Genomic DNA, 21,584 nt, shown 5'->3' with positions numbered 1-21,584 from the left:
GCAAGTGGCGCAGTCTGATGGATGACGAACAAAGTAGGGATTGAGCGATTCACTTCTCATTTCTCACCTCTGTTGTTCGCCAACGTGGTGTTTCAACAAGTGGCCGAAATGAAATTTTATCCAATGCATAACCATTAGTTTCCTCATGCAGATCGGTACTTTTATGAATGAAAAAAAAATGTAAAATTGTCTCCAAATATCCTGCAGGGCCCGTCGCATGCTCTCAATTTCTTGGTGGGCTGTTAGATTCGCCTTCAATTTGCCGATAAGCAAATGCGAGTCCTTAGGAGCAGTGAAGGTTTCATCGGTGCAATGCAGGGACGAATAATGAAGGAGCAGTAGCTTTACAGATGACCTTTTGACGATATCCTTGTTACAAGCTTTCGTCAAAGTCATTATCGCAGATTGACGCGCAAGAATGCTCGCCTGCAACAAAAAAATTCCGTCGAAAGAAGTGATAAGTTGAATGACCCCTGCAGTTTCACGGTGTTTGCCTCGAGGACCTGCGCAGAGGTCGCAAACCGGTCGGTTCGCGACGATCGGCAGTCAGCAGAATGGCGAACGTCGAATTCGAATGTAAACAATTTGAGTTTTGACAAGACAAGGCACTTTCCAGCCTCCTCAGAATCTTCAATCTCCAACGGAGTCTTCAAGAGTTTCAAGTATAATAGCATTAGTCTCTCGAACCTCCGCGCTTGTGTCTTATCAGCTAGTCATTATGGATATTATCTCTTGCGGCATTCGTGTGTGCGGGCATTATCTCTATCAGTGAGAACGTGTATAGTTTGTTTTGATCTAAGGAACCATCAAGTGTTGTGCTGAAGTATTCTTCCAAATGTACGTTTTTAATATTTCCTGCACTGCGACCAAATCAAGCTAATTTCAATGGAGATCGAATCAGAGACCGGTTTTCAAGAAAGTCTATTTTCTCCGAGAATAGTAACGGATTTCAATATAGGTATGAGTGATTTCATGGTTATGTCTGTTATCATTTCATGCGTGTTTTCTATTTTATTTGCAGAGCTGCTCATGAAGGAATTTCTTGGATGATACAGGATGATGAAGATCATTCGAAAGTCACGTTGGTTAGGCCAGTTTGCTCCCTGTGAGTAAACGGACAACAAGGAACCATCCTTGTTGCGCCTTCAAACCACAAGTACCTCAGGCCTCTAGAGGGTTGAATTTAACAAAATTTCATATTGATCTAAAATGGTATTGAATGCTTGAGTTGACTCCTTAGAAGTTTAAATTGACTCCCTTCAAGTTAGAAGGGAATCTGGAAATTAAAGCATCTCCTAGCTTTATGATTGGCTAGGTTGTCCCAATGGGCAGACAATATTTCAGTGGATGAAGTCGATGAGTAAATGCATGCCATCACTGCAGCTTTCCAGATTTTAGAATTTCCTAAGTATCTGTCTTTGAAAATATGCGAAAGTCCTAAGGAATGAAACGTGAGAATAGGCTGTGTTACAAGTCATTACTCACTGCATCTGTATCGGTCTGTGTTAGACGGGCGTCAGTCAAAAAAACAATGAGCCCGCTCATCCTGCGTGATCAACGAAAGCTAGGACTCATGATTTTTTGGAGTCACGCCTGTCCAATAGAAACCGATTCATTTGTCAATGACTCTTGACACTTAATGAATGCGGTAGTTTTTAAAGGCTATTCATTTCATGACTCATTCGAATTTCTTCAAAATTTCCTTTTCTCATTTAATTTTTTTGCATTCAGCCTTCAACACATTTCTCACTTGTGCATAACGCTTTTAATACTTATGCTCACATCTCATACATAGCTCAATTTTTCAACAGAGTTTGTCAAACGACCCCACAAACTCCTTTTGGGGACGGGCACCATGATATTTCCAATTGTTTTATTGCATTAAACTCGGCTTTGGATGCTGATCAATAGTCAACGTTGCGCCAACTTTCTACGAGGCACTGTTTTTGCAGCATTTTGCACAAGCGTTTCGATTGTTACTTGAATAAGAGAGGCTAGTGTGGCGATATCTATCTTTTAGCACCTGTCAAAAACCAAGGAAACCTAGCAGTCTTATCTCAGATTCCGCACGCCTTTTCATTTCATCGTCCAAATCAGATTCTTTCTCTCTCCCACCCTATTCCTTACCCATCACCGGCTCAGGTTTTCCGTGTTAAATCGTCGCGCCGGCCTCACTTATTCCAGTAATTATCAAAACTTCTACTGCGGATTGTGCGTAACACTGCGGAAACGGTGCCTTGTAGAAAGTTAGCACAGTGACAACTCTAGATTAGCATCCATTAACGAGTGTGCAGGGTCCTTTGCCTAGATTTTTGGCTGGTTGTTGCGACATCTTTAATTTTAGTCGGACTATTTCCTGCCCTGTCCAGATGATTAAACATTGGCAAATCTTGTGTGAAGCCCATGAGGGTTTTGCAAAATGAGTCCCTTGATCTCTGCTGATTTTTTCAGTATGTGATGCAACCCAAGAATCAGTGGGAAACACACTGTACAGTGTTCTGAAGAAATAGATGCATGATTTGCAATTCTCATCATACAAATTCAAACACAGTAACACGTAGTTCTTCTAATGATTTCAGCAAATGCTTGACCACCTGGACCTGAACCTGAAGTAAAACTTGTTCATGTTTGTTATTTGTTAATTTCTTTTTCTAATTTTTTCCCGTATTTTTTCCAGATCTTGAAAAATCACTTAAAACGGAAGATGACTTTCTCAAATTCCACAGTAGCTTTGATGTAAGTAGAATTGAACGTATGATTATTATTTTGTTCCAGATATTCTGTAAGTTTTTTCGTCCTGAAGATGAAACTTAATCCTTACAGTTTGCCTATTTTTCAGGCGCAACAGAAAGTTTCCCATCTTGATTTATTATTTATACATTGTAACTCTAAGTAAAAATTAGAATAGCAGATTTTTGGTCTGACTTCATCAGTTCACAGAATAATTTATCATTGAATCTGTCCTTATTTTTTTTAAGCAGCACCAAAGAGTCAAAGTTTTCTATTTACCAATCCTAGCTGAACCAAAAATCAGATAAAAGAAGAACAAAAAGATTCCTCCGAAGAAAAATCTTCAGGTTAAATCTTGGGGTTCTAGGGTTAATTTTGCCTTTTGATCAAGGTGTAATCCTCAAGGTTCTAAGGTTACATCATCGTTGACTCGAAGACCAGATCAAAGAAGAATTCACAAAAAGTCAATTTAAAGGATTTAAAAATATTACATACAATAACTGCAAGCTACAACAGGAATAAAATCTTATTAAAAGCTGAATTCGTTCCCTTTTTTTTCTTATGCTTCCATTTTCAACCCAAAAATGTCCAGATCCATTTGGGGGGGAGGGGGGAGAATTCGCCTTGGAATGAAATTTCCATTAAATTATTTAAGACAAATCCCAATCTACCATAACATAGAATCCCACAATACGCTGTAGTTCATTTCCTGGTAAATGATTTATGCACGTTTCATTTCTTTTTCCTCCATACTGGTAAACGTATAGTTTTTGTAGACATTTTGCCGTTTAATAGAGCTTACAACTTCTAAAAAATGTGTACTCAATAGTCCTTTTAGATGTGATATTTTTTTATTCTTATTTTTAGATGCCTTTCCTGGAAGATACATCCTCCGAATCTGTGCTAGGTTCAGATGTTTTCATGGATTTTAGAAATGAAGATGAAACATTTCCATGGACCCTTTCATCAGATGATCTCAAGACAATTTCCTCACAAGGTAAGAATCATACCAATGGAAATACTAAAATACCTACCTTAGAGCTCCCTTCAATTATGCGGATAAAAATTTGAATATTGATCAAATCTTAAACATTAACAGAAGATCTTTAGCTCACAGCTTCTGTAATGAACACATATGACTCTGTTTCTAATACTCTTGATTCTGTCTTCTAATTTTCTCAGATTTCGACAATTTTGGGGAAGACATCAAAGCAGAGCCAGCATCCTCAGGATCCTCGTCTGTAAGTCAAACAAGTCTAGAATCTTGGCCATCAACTACAAATAATGGACAGGTAGGATTAATTTTACTTCTTTACAATTATCAATTTAGATAAATATGGATCAGTTTGTCAAGCTTTGGACAGCTTGTGGTTAGTTATTTTCTACAGGTTTAAGATCCTGATAAATGATGAGCAATTTACAAGTTTTGGAAAATCATTAACTTGTCTGGAGAATGATCTTTGTACTTATAATATCCATTGATCGCTTTATTTTGACATAAAAACAGAGTTGCCACAGTGAAAACTGGGAATTGTCAGGAAACTAAAAAAAATTGGCCTCCGGCCAATTTATGCGCGGCGCTTCGCGCCGCGTACCGGCGCTTCGCGCCGGCATTTGGGGGGCTTCGCCCCCCCCATCCACTTCGCGGATTGGTGCGGGGACCGCACGGGACTTTCTCGCTCGAGCCGGCGCTTCGCGCCGGCATTTTGGTGGCTCCGCCACCTATCCCTCAACGATCTGATTCTGTAAATACCATTTTTATCGTGTTTGTTGAAACTTAATTGGAACTCCTCAATGATATGTGATGAACATATTCAGAATCGCTTGTCAACACTGAGAGGCATCTTCGATTAAATAATACACGAATAATGCCACACAGTGAAGACTGCGATCCTTAAAAATCTTAGCAATTCTAAGATTCTTGAGGATCTACTGAGGTAATTGACAGAATGCTTTAGACATGGTCATAATCTCGGTGGAATCATTCATTGGTACAACAATTATATAAAATAGTAGACTATGAAACAGTACTCACTTAGAAATATTAAACTTAAAATATGATCTGAAAAAAAGCACATCACAGCTACAAGCCCTTTACTTATGAAATAAAATAATAAAATTATAAATTAACTCAAATCATTCATTTCGCACTAACGCACTATGAACGGATACTAGGTTTTACAACTTATTTTATAAATTATACTAACTATAATGAACTAAACATCGAAAATAATTAATGAAATTAATCGACTCTTCTTATGATAATCTCATCATTCAGGAGGTGGTGGCGAGCGGAGAAATGTACAAGCCTACGTCACATCAAGCAACGATATAGCAAAAGAAGATCGTGACATATTTGGGTCACGTAATGCGTGAAACCCTCATTCCCATTGGACAGTGTGCATCTTACGTCATGGCCAAAACCAACAACGGCCGGCTTGCCACCTCCTTCTGCATGCGCCCGTCCATTCTCCATTCTCTGCTCAACTTCGCACAGGCTTGGATTGTTATCTTGGTAATTTCCTATTTTTTTGGAAGAATTAATCAGGTAGCGTAACGTTCGTATCTTATCCGCTCTCCAACTGATCTCTTATCTCTGGTCCAAACTCTTGTTCCTCTTCTGAGCTAATCTTTTCTCTTGATTTGTCTTTACTTTGTATTCTTCACACCTAACCTAGTTACTTCATCTGTCATCATGTACGTTTTCCTTGGAGCCAGTCAATTGGTTCGTATGCTTAATAATTTTCCTGTCGAAGATTCTGTATCCTTGGCAGTTAGTGGTGCTTCTGCTTGTTGCCTTCCTCCGGCAAACCATGATCTTTGGCTCCGATCGATCCTAAAAACCCAGATTCTTAAGCGCCTTTCAAGAAATGAAGCCTTCGACAAAGACAGGGATATTCTTATCATTCTAGCAGGGACTAACGACATCAAGGCGGAAGTTGATGTCCCAGCCCTTAAAAAGGCCTTGAAGGCCCTCCTTCTTTATGCCGAAAGACACTTTCGCTTCATCGTCGTCGGCAGAATCCCTCCTATTCCTCTCTTTCCTGCGCATGTCAATCGCAAGATTGATGTGGTCAATCAATGGTTGTCGAGCTTTTGCTCCAGAGAATCATTGCGTGATCGTGTTCTTGTGGTTGACAGCTTCTCTCCCTTCATGCGTCAAGACTCTTGGGAGCCTGACCGCCGATTTTACGAAAAGTTTTATTTTCCTAAAAGAGGTCATCAGAATCGCCGAGTAGACTTGCTTCACTTGAATCGAGAGGGTCTGCGCATCCTTCATCGTCTCCTCCTGGAAGCGGCTGAGCGTTTCACAACCTAAAGTCTTCCCTTTTTTTTTGTCCTCAACTCTCCAAACTGTGCTCGAAGTATCCAACCGGTTCTCTAAAGGACCACTGAACAGTATTGACCGGAATGTGTGTACTTTATTCTATCCACATTTCATTGCAATACTATCATTGGCTCCTCTAAATTTACAGCACTAAGGTTTTACAAACACAGCTACTTTAAATACACCATAATTAATCAATGTTTTGAATTCATGTGAGTGTCAACACAAAGTTTACTAAAGATGAGAATAATTTCAATTTCTTCATTGCAAGTGCTGTTCAGTTTCATGTTTTGAATTCATGTTGAGTGTCAACACAAAGTTTACTAAAGATGAGTATAATTTTAATTTCTTCATAGCAAGTGCTGTTCAGTTTCATACAGTGGTCATTGTTTGTTCATGGTTCGCATTTTCTTCCTTGGATTTACGAATTGATGCCTTGATCACAGGCTTCATCTCTAACGGATGTATGGCTTACTATTTGTTCAAAGGTATTGGAATTAAGTAATCATATAAGTAAAGATTACCACTTATATTTAGTTGTCAAGCATTGTGTGGGATTAAAATTTAAGAAGTGCCTACTTTTGGTAGCTAGTTCCTTCTTAAATTTTAACCAGGGGGCCAATTATTTAAAGTTTAAAGCAGCCCGATAAGACATCCAATTGCAATATATTACATGGTTAAGATAGGGCTATGTCTTATAGTTTCAGGCTCATGCCACAATCACACGCTGAATGTGGCTTGAATGTAGAAGTCATCGACCCGATGCCTGAATTTTGCGCGTGACGCGCAAAATTCAGCAACGATTCTCAGCAACCACCAATTTTGAATTTGTTTGAACTATTCAAGTAGATTTGATACACATCGGGATGAAAATAACTCGAATCTGCTAAATTTCAGCCGATTACTGATGACTTCTACATTCAGCTGCTAAATTCAGCGTGTGATTGCAGCATGACTTAGCTTCAATAATTAGGCCGCAGGTGGCCTCATTTTTAGCACTGAAATAACCTATCCCAGCAGCAAACATAATTTGGATGATGGAATAACTGTTTAAATATGGACTGCGTATAGAAGTAAAGAATCAAGTCTATTGAATTGCTTTCAAAAAGATGCAACTTTTCCTTTTTGTGAAAAATGCCCCAGAATTTGAATAATTTTTGTTTTTCCACCCAAGCATTCTGGTTTTAAATGAACTGAACGGGAATGCATGCATTCAGTTTCCCTTAAGGTCAGGTTGCATAATTTTAATGGCAATGGAACTTGATTCATTTCTAAATATCACTGTTCAAATGAGCTTTAGGATTTCCAAAACAGGATTTTATAGGTATCTATTTACTTACGAGGACCCTGCATTAACAATGCCAAGTAAGATTTTCTTGGGAGCGCAGAGCCTGCAAAGCAGCAATGGAACTTGATTCATTTCTAAATATCACTGTTCAAATGAGCTTAAGGATTCCCAAAATAGGATTTTATACCTATTTATCTCAGAGGACCCTGCGTCAACAACGCTAAGTAAGAACTGCTTGGGAGCGCAGAGCTTGCAAACGTTTCTGATTTCATACCCTATCATTTCTCCATGGTCAGCCGATGATGTCGCAAAGGAAGATTAAATCCATTCTGCCAATACCTACCATTCCTCAGACACAAGCAGATATTAATTTGGCTATTAAGTACAGTCAATCACTATTTCTACATATTTTGTGTCCAATACTCTGAACTTTTTCAGGTCGCTTATGCTACGTTCGAGGAGAGGTACTGTGTGAACTCGGAGGAAGGGAATCGCAAGGTTGTTGTGATTGAGTTAATAATTTATATCAACAACTGTAAAGTATGGTATTTGGTACATATATAGACCCTGCGTCAACAATTCTAAGTAAAAAATTGCTTGGAAGCGCAGAGGTGGCAAACATTTCTGATTTCATACCTCATCATTTCTCCTCGGTCAACCAATGGTGTCGCTGAGGAAGATTTAATCCATTCTGCCAATACCATTCCTCAGACACAAGCAGATATTGAGTTAGCCATTAATTACAGTCAACAACTATTTCTACATGCTTTGTGTCCAAGGAAACTGTAACGGTCAGAGGTTGAATAGTTTGCATCGTTACCTGGGCTCGGCTTTGAACTTCACCGCAATGTCAGAAAGTAGAAGACAGAAAGCAATGTTCTTCTCTTCATGTTCAAAAAGTATCGGGGAAATAAATAGATCTAAGTGGTTATGTCCATTAGCAGGATAGATCAGTAGGTATCGTCAGCGCTGACACCCAACATTACAGCACATGCATTTCAAATGAAGAAGGCACTCCTCTTGGAGCTTTATTATTCTAGGTTTTGGTGTAGAGAATAGGTCGAAGAAGAATTCGATTTACTCGAGATTCATGATACTCATTGAGCGAGGGCATAGAACAAATTCTAGCCCAGCCTCGGATTCTCATTCTATGACGAGTGAGGTAGAGACACAAGGTAGATTTACACAGGTATGGACAGAACTAAACAACTGGCCTCTGATTGGCTCTCCAGCGGCCCCTTAACGTCAGCCATTTTGTATGTTTTGATTATTTTGATTTATTATGTTCGGTTTATCGTTTGTCAAAATTTTGTGGAATTTTTTGCACAATTTTGGTTATACGATATTAATTTTAGCGTTTAAACGCACAAACGTTTGAATGTTAATTTGATTGTAATTTAATTAAAAAACGGGCCCCTTAACCTACGTCACGAGGTCATGTGACACGTACTGAGGCTCATGGGAAATTTTCAACTTTTCCATACCTGTGTAAATCTACCTTGGTAGAGACATGTGATGGTGAAGGAAGAAAGGTAGTCGCAACTGGAGTTGAGCCGCCATTTTAAAGGCTGTGACGCGCAGAGGGTACATGGTGTGCCATGCAATCAGGATGAACCCAAAACGTACACGATGCCGTGTGACGTCAAGAAGGTACGAAATGCGACTACCATTCTTTATCCGCTTTGGAATAAATCTGCATCTTGTTGTTGAATCGGGTTTGAACCAATCAAAGAGCGGTATGGACATGGCATTACTCTCCCACATTCCGACTCTCAATCTCCATTCCTGTCGGTGATAACGTGGATCTTTGTTTACAACATCTAAGTCAAGGTGTTTCTATTTTATTTCATTTACTTTTTGTGTCATTAGTTCTTAATTTTGACATTTGATTTCATCATTCGCTGGGTAACAATGCATTATAGTAGTATTAAAACAATAATAAACGATTTGCATCGTAATATCGTGAATATAATCGGGTGTAGTGTTTTACTTTCTGTTCCTCAACCCTTTACTGGTCTCATGTTTTCATCATTTCATCCGTTCGCTCACAGTTTAAGCTGAGTAGGATAGTTGTGCAAGGATTCTTTTTGGTATGTAGCAGTTGCTAACTTTTTTATCTCCAATTTTAATACATTTAATCCATTTGTTAGAATGTTACGCCCAGACTGCGGAGCTTCCCACCGATGAGTGATCTCGATACCCCCTTGAGATGGTCTGCACTCCTCGTATTTTGAGTTTAGTCCTATTTTTCAGGAACTCAAATCAATGATTCAATTGCGTTTGATGCCAAATTTCACAGAATTAACGGCATTTTTCAAAATTTTAGTCCATATATTCTGTGTGATTTCGCAGTGCCCTCACTAAATGACGCGTAACCCTTCAATTTTTAGTTTAGTCCAAAGACCTCGTAGGAACTTAAATTAATGAACCAGGTGGTGCTCTTATGCCAACTTTCGAAGAATTGAAGGCATTTTTTTTTATTTTTTTAAAATTTACAGTCCTTGAAAATGAGCTGTTTCGCGGAGCAAAGTGCCTACTTTTGGGCCTCGTAATCTCTTGAATTTTGAGTTTAGTCCAAAGATCTTTTTGGAACTTAAATTAATGACCCAGGTGATGTGCTTGATGCCCATTGTTAAAGAATTAAAGACATTTTTCAAAATTTACAGTCTTTCAAAATGAGCTTTCCGTGTGATTTTGCTAAAAATGGACAATTGAGCGTAGCCCCCCCAAATTTTAGCGTACCTCAAAATCGTTGAACGTGCATAAGAAGACCATAGATATGGTGTCCTGTGCCAATTTTGAATGAAATCGAACAGATAGATTCTGAGATATCGCTGTAGACAGATTTGGGGGACGTCGGACGGACGGACACACATTTTTCCAAGTATGGTTATTTTTACTCCTGGGACCTTAAAACGTCTAGAAATGATGAAATTTCAACTTTTTTTTTTTTTTTTTTTTGGAGGATGACAATACTTCCTCTCTACCCTATGGGAGCGAGAAAGTAAAAGTAAATGAAAACCTGGAGACATTAGGAAAAATGATGAAAGTGCCAGGGAAAAATTGTTAAGTCGCCTTTATATCCTTTCTAAAATGGGTTTAACTTTTCGAACAACAGACTTATATTTCAAATTATGTTTTTCAAACCATCTAACATATGGAATTGTCAAGGAATTATATTTTCTATATTCTGTGACAACCCTGTAAAAAAGCATCTAAGACTGCCTGTCATTTTATGCAGCTTTAAAGATGGTTTATTGCCCTTTAAAAGTTTCATCTATCTTTTCCCCTCAGCATTTTGAATTTGCCCAATTTATAGTTTTTGTTAATCCAAAACACACTTGCAGATTTTATTTCGATCAGTACTTTTGAGTAGGTTTAATGCTAGATTTAGTTCATATAATGCTCCATTTTATATTTAATTTGTCTAAGCTATCTTGGACAATGAGTCATCAACATCATAAATTCTATTCGCAGATCAAAGTTGAAGTTGAAACACCTCCTATCTCTCCAGGACAGGATGGTTACAGCCCGCCTCCTTCTCCTGGCTCAATAATAGTCTTGGATACTTTTCCAACCAGCGATATCAGAATTATGACTCCCACAGTTTCCTCCCCACCTCCGATTAGTAGTAACAGTAATGGCAGCAATAATGGTAAGTTGACTGACCATTAAAAGTGCAATTGTTTTTTATTCGCTTGTCTAATCCTCCTCCAGCAGGTCAATTATTGAAATTGATAGACGAAGCTATAGACAAAGAAGACATAAGGAGTATAAAGCAAACCTATTGGTTGAAATGGGTGGTTCTTATAGACTAAGGAAGTGAATGATGGATTAACTATCGGGTTTCTCGTGGGTTGCCGTTAGTTAGTCTATTACTTACGTCCTTTGTCCATTGCAACCTCCCGCTTCCACCAATAGAATTCATCCATATCCTTTTTGTCTTCTTTGTCTATTGCTTTGTCTATCAATTTCAATAATCAGCCTGCAGGGGGAATAAAGAAAGAAAAAACAAAATCCCATCATATAAAGAGTATTTTATTGAGAGGTGCGCCTTGAATATTCTTGGCTGAAATTCTTATTTTGTTCACTGAACGATGATATTATTGTCTAACTGAACATTTAAAATTTAAAAAAAATTAATTTTACTATTCTTAGTGAAAAAACTTTGGCGCATTGTCAATGAACAGACATCTGCTTTATCTTGCTGACTCCAAACAAATGCTCGTTGTTTTTTTTTTTTTACTTCTCACCCTGTTAGTCTGAGCTTTCAAAAGTGCAGATCTAGATCCAATTCTTCCAATAATACCTCTTCGAGTTGTTACATTGTGAAGTTCCAATTGCAGAATCGTGGAGATTTTGCACCCTTGCTTTGGGAGGAATCTACATCAATTTTTGCGATGAAATTTTTCTCTGATCTTAGATCGTAATTCCTTGATATAACCTGTCAAAAAACTAATTTTCTCTTGTTTGGTTTGTTTGATGATTGTAGGAAAAACAACCAAAGTATATGTTTCTATGGCAAGTTTGAATTCTATAAAGCCACCTCCCGTAGTACCAGCAAAACTGATTCCTAACTTAACCCCAGTTCGGCCTAATAAAGTATTGGTATTGCCTGCACCACCTCTAGTCTCGGTTCCTACTGTCACATCACCTCAACAGTACGATTCACAGGTTGGTTTTTCTTTCATTTTCAAAGCCTCACAACTACTGTTCTTTAGGTATAAGTCAAGCCGGGAGTTTTTTTTCCCCTAAAACCAAGCCATTGCACAGTTTTTTTAAAATTCATTTTTGAAGTGTACATAAGCAATTTGAAAACCTACATTTTTCTATTTTTCATTTAATCAAATTTTAGCTGAAAAAACGACCTTCAAAGTCGTCAAAAATGCTACCCCATTCTAAACAGAAAATACAGGGCTAGCAGATTTTATGATGCCACAAGAAAAATTAAACCCACTTGTGTTCGTTCTATCACTTTCTGGTCACAATCGTAACGAGAAGTTATGTATTCTCAGCTTGCAATATCATTGCTGTTCGAAATAAATATTTTTGCTACTTTTTTTTACATAAAATTGTTTGATCTTTATTGAATTGTACAGTAGTCATGTTAAATTGGATTCACAGTGGTTGAAACCACCCAGTGTCGTCTCAAATAATGTCACAGAGAAACTTTATTTTCTTTACTACACTTGCAAACTTCTTTCCTTCGATCCAAAAAGCTGTTTTCGCTTTTTAAGCTCAAAAACACATTTTCTGCTAAAATTTACGGTAGTAACACTTACTTTTAAGGCAATTCCTGATCTGTGGAAGAAACCTCATTTTTTGAACACTTGCGAAGGGGATAATTTTTCAAAAAAATTATAATCCTTATAAATTTTAGGTGCAAAAAAATGCAGTTGTATTAATTAATATTCGGTAAAAATCTAGAATCCTCCAGAATTTTTATGTCCTGAAGTTCAACAAAGCCCCACAATATTCAATCTATAGATAAAAATTAGTCTTAACTTGAAGGTTTGCATTAATTCTATAATTTATTTCACAGCTCAAAGCTCTGAAGAGGAAAGAGCGAATGATCAAAAATAGAGAATCAGCATGTCTGTCCCGGAAAAAGAAAAAAGAGTATGTCACATCCTTAGAGAATCAGATCTCTGAACTTCAACATGAAAACAAGAAGTTAAAACATGTAAGTTTAAAGGATAAATCTCCTCACCTAAGTATCTCATATTTTAAAGAATTGTTTTAACTGCGATTCCCCTGCAGTCGATTATTACCACAGAATATGGTTTATATTTGGAATAGAGGAACAGGCTATGAAAACCTGTTTTTGGCTGAATCTATGCGAAGATAGAGTGTATTCAATGGTGAATAAATCTGTATATCTTGGTTTAATCTTTTCGGCAGCTCACTGAAAGTAGTTTTCAATAAGGTACCTTCTGAGAGTCATAGTAAGGGGAAATGCTCAAAAAAACAGTCAGTATGAGTTTATACATGTAAAAGAAGTAGATTCAGAATGTTAAAATCCTGTTGTTTGGCTGATTTCTGGATGTACCTCTTGCTGTTTTATCTTTCTTAATCCGTAATAGGAACTTAGAAGATAAAACTTAGAGAGAAGAGAGAGAGAGAAGATAAGATAAAACTTCATACTTAAAAAATACATGTTAATAATATTTATGATGAAATCGTATAAAAATGAGCAGGCTTCACAGGTACCAATTGAAAATTCGATTGAAAACGTATTTAGTGAAGACAGCTTTTTGCTAAAATGGAACCAATTGGAAGTTCTATCGGTGAAAAAAAAATAATAGTATAAATAGACATTCAGCATGGGGATCTGTCTAGCCCGTATCACTTGATTAAAGTAGAGCTTTCAAAGTGGCACTATTTCTTTAATTTCTCAGCCAGTTCTGCACGAGTTTCCTTGAAAAATTTTATGTGTGATCCGTAATGTGTCCCTAACATATTGACTACCTTCAAAGATTATCGGGCTGACAATCTTTGAGAGGCTAAAGTTGCAGGCAATGGGGGCAATGCCATCAATGAGCCTTTTAAGGGCTCTACTTTGATAGTGTAATACGGGCATATTTCAGCCTACCACTCTTACCAGCATGCTGGTTCCTCATTCTGCCATCCAATGAAAGCAATAATGCTACACATCACTCTATCACTTTCTCAGGCTTAATTCATTGAATGACTTTTCAGATTAATAAAGTGCTCTTGGAGCGTTTGACAAGGTATGAGTCCACGAATCCTGCCTGCAAATCCTCCTTTATCACGAAAACAAAGAAAACAACCGCGGTCTTAGCAATCCTATTTATGATGTCTCTCAACTTTAATTCTTTCAGGTATGATAACATTTAAGTTTCAAAGGGGAGGTCGTTTTCTAAGTCATCTGGTTGTTGACCAAAAGAGGACAGAGGAACGTGAAAAATAGGCAAAATTCAAAGATGAAAAAGGGGTAAAGATGGTGCTCTTTAGACTACGCAACCTCTATGTTGTAATTTGTAGTCTGTACAGCTGTTTTTAAAGCGTGGTTGCACAGACCATGGATTGTGGCAGTGTGAGGGCGCATTCAAAAGTGCACCGGTGATAGGGCGGATATTTATAAATTTCATTATGGTTTTCTCAGTGATGCCCACTTAAATGAGAGGTAAAACTACGCAACTTTGAATTCTTTTTTGTGGCTTGTATCGTTGATGAAAATGCAGAAAAATTCCTATAAACTGAACGCACCCTACTTTTCAAAAATGCAGGAATTAAAAATCATGGAGCAGGCTCATTTTGATCTATCAGCTCTCAAGCAGATACTCAGGCTTATCACTTAGTATACATCAGTGATATAGATTTATCAGCCCTGTTATGTTCTCCTTTCAATATTTCATTTCATCAAAAATTGCATCGCATTTCATGCGGAGCAATTTTTATCCACTTCTGGTCATGCCATGAATGATATATTTTACCCTCCTAATGAAGTTTTACTTGAAGGATGGAGTTTAAAATTTTACCAAATCAGATGCATTCATTTTTCATAGCATGAAGCAGACTCCATTGTGCAACCTCTTCAAATGACAAAACTACAGTAAAACATGGATTTATAGGCTTTTGCGGGACTTACAAATCGATCTATTGAATGGCAAATTAACAAATAACAATAATTTACAAATTTTGATTTGTCAATTCGACTACCTTGAAGCCTTTGTAGGGACCAGAAGATCGATCCATTAAATCATGGAATCTGTTAGATCACAATCTGATGAATCAAGGTCTTACTGTATGTAAATTTTAATGGTGGTTGCAACAGCGCCAGTTTCCTATCTATCATAAAAGCACCTTGTATTATGTATTTCAATTGTGTACTTTGGCTTAATAATGCTATTATCTTAATTTAATGCCTCTATTTTTGTTTGAAAAAACAGCCTGTTTAGTAGACCACGAGAAGATCTTGAGTTTACCGAGTCAAATTTTAGGCAAAGTAGTAACAATCACAATGGTCGCTCTCTGCTCTGGACGGAAGAAGAATCGCTGTTGATGAACACCAATAATTCCATTAACCATGATTTTCCACCTAATGTGGACTTCAAAAATCGTAGCAGTACACATCAACCAACTTGTCCTCTGTATATAAATCACACTGAGTCAATAAGGTAAATTGAAACAGGTTTTAATCTAGTATCATGATCTTACACATATTTTCCGATCACTCATTAATAATAATTAGTAAAAGAAAAGAAGGAGAACTCAGAGGACCTCTCTAAAACCTTAGTCTCCGAAAAATCTGCAAGTTTTCCATTTCTCCTGTTTAGTCAAAATCCTGTAAAAATAATAATATTAAGAAATTAAATCGTACTGTAAAAATACTCATCAAGTTTTATACAAAGGTTGGTAACAAGATTTTTGGGACACCCTCAGTACATTTCAAGTCATTGATTGTTCGAAATCGAGAAGTAATGAAAAGACTTTGCCTGATATTTCTATTTTTTCTAGGTCTCTTGTTTTTCTCTCAGTAATTTGAGTTTGTATCTGGCTTTTTCAGACTGGATAGCGAACTCAGGCGCTGGATTGGCGTCGATCCTGAGGAAGCTGATAATGTCAGTGGAACGAAGAGTATTGAAAAACCTTCTGGCTTTAAGAATCTACTGAGTCAGCTTATGCTACCGTACCTCCCAACGAAATTTACCCCACCAGTTCCAAGACAAAAATTAAAATTCAAAAATAATAGGATAGTCAACTCGTAAGTATCTTTTTTAGTCCTTTATAAATACTTTTCAGTGCACCTCATCCCTCATCAAACATAAGAATTAAGCAAATAGTCTCCTAGCGAAAATTTCATATTGAAAAATTTTGTTCAATAGCAGATCCTCAATAATTTCTTATTTTCCTTTGCTTCATTCTGGTGGCATTTTCCTACTGTTTGATATTTTACGGTTTTTAAGATCAGGAGGATCATTAGAACTACAGTTTTGGAAAGAATATTTTCTTGTATCGCTCAAAAAAAAACAACAGTAACTTGCCTGATGAACTCAGACATTTAAATGCTCATGAATCTGTCATTTCAATGCTTGAAGTTGGAAAATGTTTATCTCAGATTGCAGTTTTTTAAGTCTCCACTCGTGTTTAATTTTTTTAAATTGAAACTAACCAACAGTTACTATCGACATTTTTTGAGAAACTTTTTTCACCTGTTCTAAAAGAATTACAAAAAATTAGGGGGAAACACTCAAATCAGTTTTCCTTGAGAAAAATAAAACATAATTAGAGATTTTGAAACATTACAATTGAGATTTGCATTTTTTGCATTTAGCCATCAATATACATATTTCCATCATTATTACCTCATCCATCCATGAATTCATTATTTCCTTTTTTGAGATCAAAGCACTCTAAATTCCTAATCTGTGCGAGTTCCATAATATTTTTTGATTTTCCAAGTTTTCTCTTCAATTTAAGTTTCAGCCAATTAAGTACAAATGTTTTCAATAATTTTTACCCTTATATTTGGCTGAAGTCATTGAAGCCTTGCAGAATTTACCTTGCAAAATTATTCTGAAGCTGTTTAAGTGAATGATTTGACCAGATTCCAAGTGTTTAGTCAGTTGTTTAATATAATCTTTATCTGACAGAACTTTAAAAATGCTTGTTTGATTTATGGATTGATTTTAATCATTTGAATTGACTCACTTGCTTGGGGATTCATTCTTGCAGCCGTATGAACCATGCTATAGATATCTATAGTGGTGAACACATTCCAAACACAAACGAACCATTACTAGAAGCACTTAATCGACGCGATGATACATTCTATGTTGTTTCATTCTCCGGTGATCACCTACTGTTGCCTGCTCTAGCTCTTAACAAAACCGCTCGACCTAAAATGTCTTTGGTGTTTCCTGCTCTATCTACCAATGGTGAGTTCCTCTTCTTTTTTTTTCTTCCCTCCCCCCCCCCCCCCAAGTTTCCCTTTTTCTCCCTTTCTGAGGTGTGACCTGGAATATGCATCGGATTGTTTTTACAGGAGGTTGACATTTCAAATTTTTCAGAGGGAGGCCCCTCAGGCCTTCAGAAAGATGAGAAAGCTTAATGGGCCCAAACCACAAACTACACCTCAGGTCCACAAAGCAATAATTTTAAAACCTGCCCCAAAAGTGCAATAATAATTTTGACTTCAACAGGAGAGAGTGTTTTTCCTCCTCCAATATGGTCACGATGCTGATGAGTAAAACGTTTGATGATGGTTTGTTTCTCTGAAGTAGCTACTCTGCAAAATAAACTTCCTGCATCTAACATATCCTCAAAGGTTATCCACTTTGGTTTTCGTACCTTCATTTCAGATTCTACAACCAATGAACTAGTCACAATGATGCAGATAGATTGTGCCGTAACTGACACTAAAGTACTCCAGTTTAGGGAAGCAGTCATTCCATTGCATTTGCGCAAAGCCAATAATGTCTCAGGATCGAACAGTCAACCAGGTAAGGAGCCAATCTGTCCATGATGATGTCAAAACCTGTCATTCTAGGTCAATGAAATAGAAAATTTTCTTGAAATTTCTTTCAATAGATGTACTGAAAGTTGATGTAAAGTTTGGAGTCAATATTATTTTTCACAGTATCATACAACTGTTTGCCATATAAATCTCTGTTACCGAATGGATATTTCTCCGTTTTGAAACAAATTATCAATTTCCTGTTAAAATTTTAGTGTAATGTGAGTAAAAGATGAAACCCTATGAATGGAAAAATTGGTGTCAAAAATTCACAATAAAGAGAAGAATTTCTATCAGCTCCGTTCGCTCCTCCGGATTGCCCAATAGAGTATTATACAAACTCTCGCAAGAAGTTAAGATTAAGATGAATTCGATATTCCTCTTAATTTATTTTCTTTTCCTTAACGCCTAATTTCCTCCTTCATTTGGAAAAATTACCTTCATAATGTGAATAAAAGTATTTGATGGCAGTACTAAAAATGGAACAATCCTGGCAAGTGATCTTTGTTTTCTTTTTTCAGAAATCCAGAATCGAGCTTTCAAACCTTTTTTCATGAAACCATCGCACAAGTATAACTCATTCTCTGAGGAACAACCGCGACCTGTGCGGATGAGTTTCCCCTGACCAAAGAATCGTCTGGTTTAAAGTTTCCTTTTTGTTAACATTGTCTCGAAGCAAGCCTCAGTAGTTTAGTTAGCACATTGTCAGTGCTTAGTTGGTTTGAAAAGATCGCTCGCAATCTCCTCAAAACCCTCTACAAGGTGAACCAAAGGACTTAACATCTCCAAAAAAGCAGAATTAAAGACGAAAAGCGTTTATAAACCAAGGAAATAGTAGCCCTCATAGTTTTGTACATCTAAGTAATTTAAAAATTGTTTGTTATTCTAGACGTTTCAGTGTTGTTGACAACAACGAGTGTAATAGACACTATTAGTGCTATGTCACAGAAAAGCAATGTATATCGTTTTATTCTCATTGGTAGCATCAAAAGAGGTTATGTCATTGTTGTTTCAATCCAATTCGATTTAGTGAGAATCCCTATGGTGACATCTCTACTAATAGCATCTATTCAACACTCCTTTCTTGCCCGGGTTTTAGCCATTACTATTTGCACACAAATATATTTTATGTCTAAGTTTGTTCCTTAGCTTTTCCTAAGAAGACAGGGAGAAAAAATCAGCTGAGGACTTAGTACACAACACAGGGCTTACAACATTGGCACTATCTTCGGTGAGCCATCACTATCTTGCACAGCTCAATCTAGGTTTTAGTGTGTTAGCCACCACAATATGGCTATATCTTTCCTCCAAACCATGAAATACACAACAAAGAACTGGGTTTAACATTTGGAGCACTGATCGTTTGAAACAAGGTCAGGATTACTGTGATGCTGAGTGAAAACTCAGATCCTCATTCCAGATTTTGAGGGTCTTTTTTCCAGACAGAATGCTTCTTATATAGGAAGCCCTAGCAAGTGTATATTCTATTCTACCAGGATAATTATGTATCTTATACGGTACTATAGGTATTTAGTGTAATAATAAATTGGACTCTATTTTACAAGTAGGAACTACTAAGTCCGGCTCAGTTCAGAAACAACGTATGTACTATTAGTTTCCCTATGCACATAAGTGTTTTTACCTTGCAAAATCTGGAATGAAGAACTGTACAGCCGTGCTAAGGGAGAATGAACGCTGAATGAACACTCGAGAGTTGCCTCTCCCCGGACAAAACATGCATTTTAAAGGAAAGTTATGCATATTTTTCCATGAATTTTACGAATGATTTAGATTATATTGCAAACAAAATTGTCCTCGAAGATAAATATCCACGATTTTCCCAGTTAATTTGTATTTTATTGAAGTAAATATGACTACGTCTGAAGGCTCCAACGGTGTCTTCCCTAGCAAGACACCTGCTTAATGTAGCTATTTAACAGTGAATCTACTTCCTGAGTAGAAATCATTTTTAGCAATGCCTACCTTGATATACACTGCTGTCCTCAGAAATTTATCCATGAAAAACTTGATCGGTAACAATTTTTTTTTTCTTTTTTTTTCAGAATTTCTGCTAGAATTTCTTTGAATCTGATATTTTAGAAATTATTTGAGCTAAGTTCCTATCATGAAAAATCAAAAGAAATTCAATTTATAGAACTTTCCTTGAAAAAATAGACCTTATAATGCCTGAATAACTCAAAATTCAGTTATTGGTCCCTTTCTGGTTGGGAATATTCTGCAAACATTTTAGCACTTCAAACGTCCAAAAATGTATAATCTAAGTGGAGTCATGGTGGTTTGAAATTTTTAGTCGAAGTAATGTAGTTTTAAGAGAAAGCTGTTTCGAGTTTTGTTACTTTTGATCTCACATGTTCAAGGCTCAAAATTGTTGGATTAAGAAATGAGGAACTTCCAGTCTTTTTTTGGTACAAAAATAAACTAAACTGCTCGTAACATATTCTTCAAAATAATATGCAAAGAGTTTTCTGTAAAAATTCAATAATTGAGTTTTTGACCCATCGTGACACGAATAGCTCTCCTGAAAAATTAGACTGTTTAAATAATGAACCCCAGTCATTATAGGCAGATTGTAATGAGAAATCAGCTCTTTTCTCCATTTAAACTCATGTAAAATATTCAAATTTTATCGTACAACCTGGCAAATCTTAATCCTAGCATCAGAATTCGCCTTAAGATTTACTTTAATTTTTCAGTAAACTCAGTGTAGATTAATTCCTATGTTCCAGTTTTTTCAACATGTGATTTAAAGTACTTTCTTTTTTCATTTTTCAATGAAAATATCCCCGTTTTTCTATTGTTTTTATGTATTTATCAATTTTTTAATTGATTTCCTGTTAAAGATACTTGCAGAAGTATATTTGTCCTACATCTCATTTCTTCTGTAAGAGTTCAGGTAGAAGACTCAGATGGTGATGCACCGTCGAATGTGATGGCCCCTTTTTTCCTGTGATTCCTAGATACAGGGTGATCCAAAAGTTCTCCACCTTTCCCATAATCCATAAGGTTTTTACTCTCTTTCAGGGGGCTCCCTCGAAATTTTGGGGAATCCTAAAAGTCTTTTTCTTTAACCCAAGAGCTCTCACAAAATTTCAAGTCTCGATCTCAATTTGTTTGAAAGATGCAGGGCTGAGCCTGGCGCCGAACTTTTGGATCGCCCTGTATATTCACAGGTTTTATTTGAGTCTGTGACAAACTTTGGTCACATATTGTAACCTCATTGAAAGCTTTATTGCTGTACAACTATTCGAGGTAACAACTCGGCCACCATCTGAAAATCCAACAAGCTTCATTCGAAGGATGTTGAATCGACCTGGTGAAGCATTGCACAATAATAAGGTAAAATCAGTTTTTCTTGTGGAAAATCAAATGGTGAAATGATTTATTGCAGCTAGGGAAAAGGTGAAAGAATAAATATTCCCAAATTTTCTGCCAACATCTTGACTGTCTCGAAGTCTAGGCAGCCATCACCTAAACCTGGTTTAGTCCATACCCGTTCTCTATGGACTTAACTGGAATATACATCATAGTTATAAGATATTGTAAATTTTGTTCCGTTTGTGCAATTTTATATGATTTTGAGAATTTTTTGTTCTGTTCTTACATAAAAGATTTCTAATAAATTTTTATTCATTTTCTTTGAAAACTTTTTCACATCTTTCATCATAAAATTTTTTATTCCTCTTTTCCTTCCACACTGAAATGGAACCTATCATTCTTGCATGAGGGAATGATTGATA

General features: G+C 36.7%; 1 protein-coding gene across 2 annotated transcripts; it reads left to right on the top strand.

The window, feature by feature from the left end:
• Positions 1-537: 537 nt before the first annotated feature.
• On the top strand, positions 538-21,490 carry Atf6 (bZIP_ATF6 domain-containing protein ATf6). Of its 2 annotated transcripts, XM_019050580.2 has the most exons (13): positions 538-958; positions 2,678-2,736; positions 3,598-3,727; positions 3,913-4,022; positions 10,824-11,001; positions 11,839-12,020; positions 12,889-13,029; positions 14,046-14,188; positions 15,260-15,487; positions 15,877-16,074; positions 17,046-17,248; positions 17,672-17,812; positions 18,348-21,490. In XM_019050580.2, exons 1-13 carry the CDS (start codon positions 886-888, stop codon positions 18,449-18,451), a joined length of 1,890 nt encoding a protein of 629 aa, XP_018906125.1. In that variant the 5' UTR covers positions 538-885; the 3' UTR covers positions 18,452-21,490. The 2 variants fall into 2 exon arrangements, with proteins under 2 accessions (XP_018906125.1, XP_072162718.1); XM_072306617.1 differs by lacking the exons at positions 538-958; positions 2,678-2,736; positions 3,598-3,727; positions 3,913-4,022 and adding an exon at positions 5,109-5,245.
• Positions 21,491-21,584: the final 94 nt, after the last annotated feature.

The sequence above is a fragment of the Bemisia tabaci genome, chromosome 2 (genome assembly GCF_918797505.1).
Source record: "Bemisia tabaci chromosome 2, PGI_BMITA_v3".
NCBI lineage: Eukaryota > Metazoa > Arthropoda > Insecta > Hemiptera > Aleyrodidae > Bemisia > Bemisia tabaci.
The sequence above is the reverse complement of the archived record's forward strand: the minus strand, read 5'-3'. Positions and strand labels throughout refer to the sequence as shown.